Source organism: Apaloderma vittatum, unplaced genomic scaffold (assembly GCF_000703405.1).
Source record: "Apaloderma vittatum isolate BGI_N311 unplaced genomic scaffold, ASM70340v1 scaffold33436, whole genome shotgun sequence".
NCBI classification, from domain to species: domain Eukaryota; kingdom Metazoa; phylum Chordata; class Aves; order Trogoniformes; family Trogonidae; genus Apaloderma; species Apaloderma vittatum.
The window spans coordinates 334-3442 of record NW_009721754.1 but is presented as its reverse complement, the minus strand read 5'-3'; the positions used below and the strand labels follow the sequence as shown (position 1 = coordinate 3442).

At 56.9% G+C, this 3109-nt stretch overlaps 1 protein-coding gene across 1 annotated transcript; it reads right to left on the bottom strand.

The window, feature by feature from the left end:
- Positions 1 to 477: 477 nt before the first annotated feature.
- CRIP1 (cysteine-rich protein 1 (intestinal)) lies at positions 478 to 923 on the bottom strand (the record flags this gene model as incomplete). Its single annotated transcript, XM_009871519.1, has 3 exons — positions 478 to 518; positions 651 to 708; positions 829 to 923. Coding segments are annotated over 3 exons (194 nt in total), but the record flags the coding sequence as incomplete, so codon positions are not given.
- Positions 924 to 3109: the final 2186 nt, after the last annotated feature.

The window sequence follows — 3109 nt, the reverse complement described above, 5'->3', positions numbered from 1 at the left end:
TCTCCGCACCAGCCCCAGCCTCAGTTACTTATTGCTTTTAACATGCTAGTCTAGTACAGAGTGAATTAAGAACAAAAAAATGCCTGTCTGTTGTGGTGCGCTTGTGCTGTCTTCAGGCTGTGCTGGGAACCCTGGCGGTCAGACCTGGAGAAGGATGGAAGAGAGGGGTGGATGAAGTCAGGCTTGGCTGGGAGCAGAGACATCCCAGCGACAACAGTGCTCTGGGACAGACTCTGTCTTTTCTGGCAGCCAACAAAGCAAAAAAGCCTTTGGTGTCCGCTGCTGGAACTAAGTGGGTGCTACGGTCGCTTGGGGCTGCCAGAGAGGAGGAGCTGGCACCCAGCCGGTTGCTCCCGAGCACCAGCGCGAGGGCAAGGAGTCCCGGAGAGACACTGCGGCTCGCCTGCCTTCCCTGTCTGCCAGCCCACAGAGCCAGAGGCAGGAGAGGAGCTCGGAGGGGAGGCACCAACCTGAGGTTTACTTGAACGTGTGGCTCTCGGCTCCTCCCCGGCCGAACCCTGGAAGAGAGACAGAGCAGCGTCAGCATCAACGTGGGACAGTGAGCACACGGAGGGATGCACCTTGCTGAGAGACAAGAGCCCTGAGCCCCCTTCCCCTCTGTCCCAGAACCCCAGCCACAGGGACCCTACCTTTGGGCCCGAATAAGGCGGCATAGCAGGGGTGGTTGCAGTATGGCTTGCCATCATGCTGCGGGGAGAGAGAAAAAGTGTGAGCCCCGATCACCCTTCAGCTCCATCTCTTCCCATCTCAGCCCTCCTGCAGCCCCTAGCTGCGGAGGGCAGGGACCTCCTGGACAGCAAACCTCACCTCTGCATGGCCTCCAGACGTCAGTGTCTTGTTACATTTTTCACATCTCAAACAGGGCCGGTGCCAGTCCTTCCCCAGAGAAGTCACCTTCTCGGCTGCCACGGAAAGGAGGCAAGTTAGTTGAGGCACAGAACAGGCAAAATGAGTTGGTTTTGGCAGACTGGCCTCCCTGTCATCAGCCCTGGGGAGGACACTCGGTGGGCATTTGCTCAAGCCTATTCATCTGGGACAGAGGGCACCTTGTTTCAAACTCAAGTGCTCGCTGTGCACACACATCATCACGCATATCCAGGCACCTGGATATGAAACAGCAGCGCCATGCCCAGGGTGAACATCGCTGCATCCATGCGGACAGCCTCACTTCTATCTATCTCCCGAAGATTTGGAGACCTCATTCACCCTCCTGCAAGCTGATGTTGGAAGGAGTTTCTCCCCAGCCAGCCGGAACCCAAGCGATCACTAGAGCTGGCAGGGGCGAAGGGAGGATGCTGGTGAGGACCAGGGAGGAGAAGCCAACACAAACCAGTTCCCTCCAGCCACAGCTCCAATTCTGCATGCACCATGGAAAACTAGCGCAGGCTTGAGCTTGGCAGGGGTTCAGACAGCCACAAAAGGGACAACATCATGTTTGCTGGGGCCAGGATGTGTTTGTGGAGGACAAGGTGGCTTTTAATTGTGGCACAGCGGGGGAGAAGGGTATTTTCTGCAGACACATGTGCTCCTCATATGGCAGCTGCACTCCTGGGGATTTATTAGGTGATAAAGCAGAGCCAGGTCCAAGCTCTCTCCCCATGCCTGCAAAAGGAGGTCGAGCAATGGGACTGAGCCGTTGCTGGCAGCATATTCCCTGAGGGGGCACTTGGCAGCTAGAAGTACCTCTTTTTGTTTGAGTCCAAATATGCCCACAACAGCTTACACAAGGAGCAAGCTGGTGGCTGCAGAGGTTGGAGTGGGGGCAGCACCCAAATGTCACAAGGCAACCCCACCATCATTGCCCAGCGGCACAAAGAGCCTCCTGTGCCCACATCGCGGCGGGGGCCGCAGCGTCCTCCCCTCGGGCGGCCCCAGGAGACTGAGCCTGGCCTGTGGCAGGGCCCTCCCATCACAGGATTTCTGGAAGCTCAGTCTCCCCACCTCTCACAGAAGCATTTGCACCAACAGCTGGGCAGGAGCTCTGCCAAGGTTCACTGCAGTGGGGCACCCCCCAACTCTCAGCCACGCAGGCAAGACTCCCCTGGAAAACCAGTGGTGGCCCTGCAAACCCCATCCCCAGTCCTCTCAGCATCATCTCCCCCTCGCCCCTGCTCTTACAGACACAATTTGGCCAAAAGCAGCCCAAGACACACCCAAGCAGGACTGCCAGGCTCCAAGAGCGCCAGAGAGCCCTGTAGCAGGGCTTGCTCTGCCTCCTCTGCCAGCACTCCTTATCTCCAGGGCTAGAAATCAGGCAGCAAGCTCGGTCCTCCAGCAACTTTTGAACCCTCTTCAGCCTCTGTATCAACAGAGACTTTCCCAAAAAGAGCAGTCTGATAAGCGCAGGGCCAAAACCCTCCTTGGTCAAACAGCCCCGTCCCAGCACCTCCGGAGCCGCACCTACAGGCACAGCAAACCCAGCTTGCCCCAGCTGGGATCAAAGCAGATCCGCAGGGACACAGGAAAGGCAGATACCAGCAACAGCACCTTGGTAGCTCCTGGTATCAAGCCACATGGGTAAACAAGATGCCCCAGGACTCTTGGTTGCAAGAGCTGTATTGTGCCAAAATCCCACCTCAAAGCCTGGCTGCAAGTAGTGAGTTCAAGTTTAGGCAGAGCCATTCCCCAAACACTGCAGCCATGTCCCCAGCTTCCCTCCAGGTAGCACCGACACCAGCTCCAGCACACAGCCCCAGGGTGAGCATCGCTAACGGACACAGCTGTTTGGCAGGGAGGGCAGCCCCTGCGTTTGAGCCTGCTTTGGCAGAGCAAAAGCTGAAGCACATACACAAGCAGAACAGAAATGAGGCAGAGAGACAAAAAGCGCAGAGAGGTCCCAGATCCCTTGTCTCTAGTAAATTAAAAAGCAGGGAGCATAGATAAGCTGCTCCCAGCAAAACCCTTCAAGTTCAGCTAAATCAGGTGAGTGGGGAGGTCTGGCAAACAAAGCCTACCTTTCCAGTAGCTACTGCCAGCAGGGTGAGAGGCTCAAACCCCCTGCCAAATACCCTCAGGCAGGAAAGTGGGACCACGGCACAGCACCAGAAGGGGCAGGAACCTGTAGCTTCTGCACCCCAGCTCAGACAGA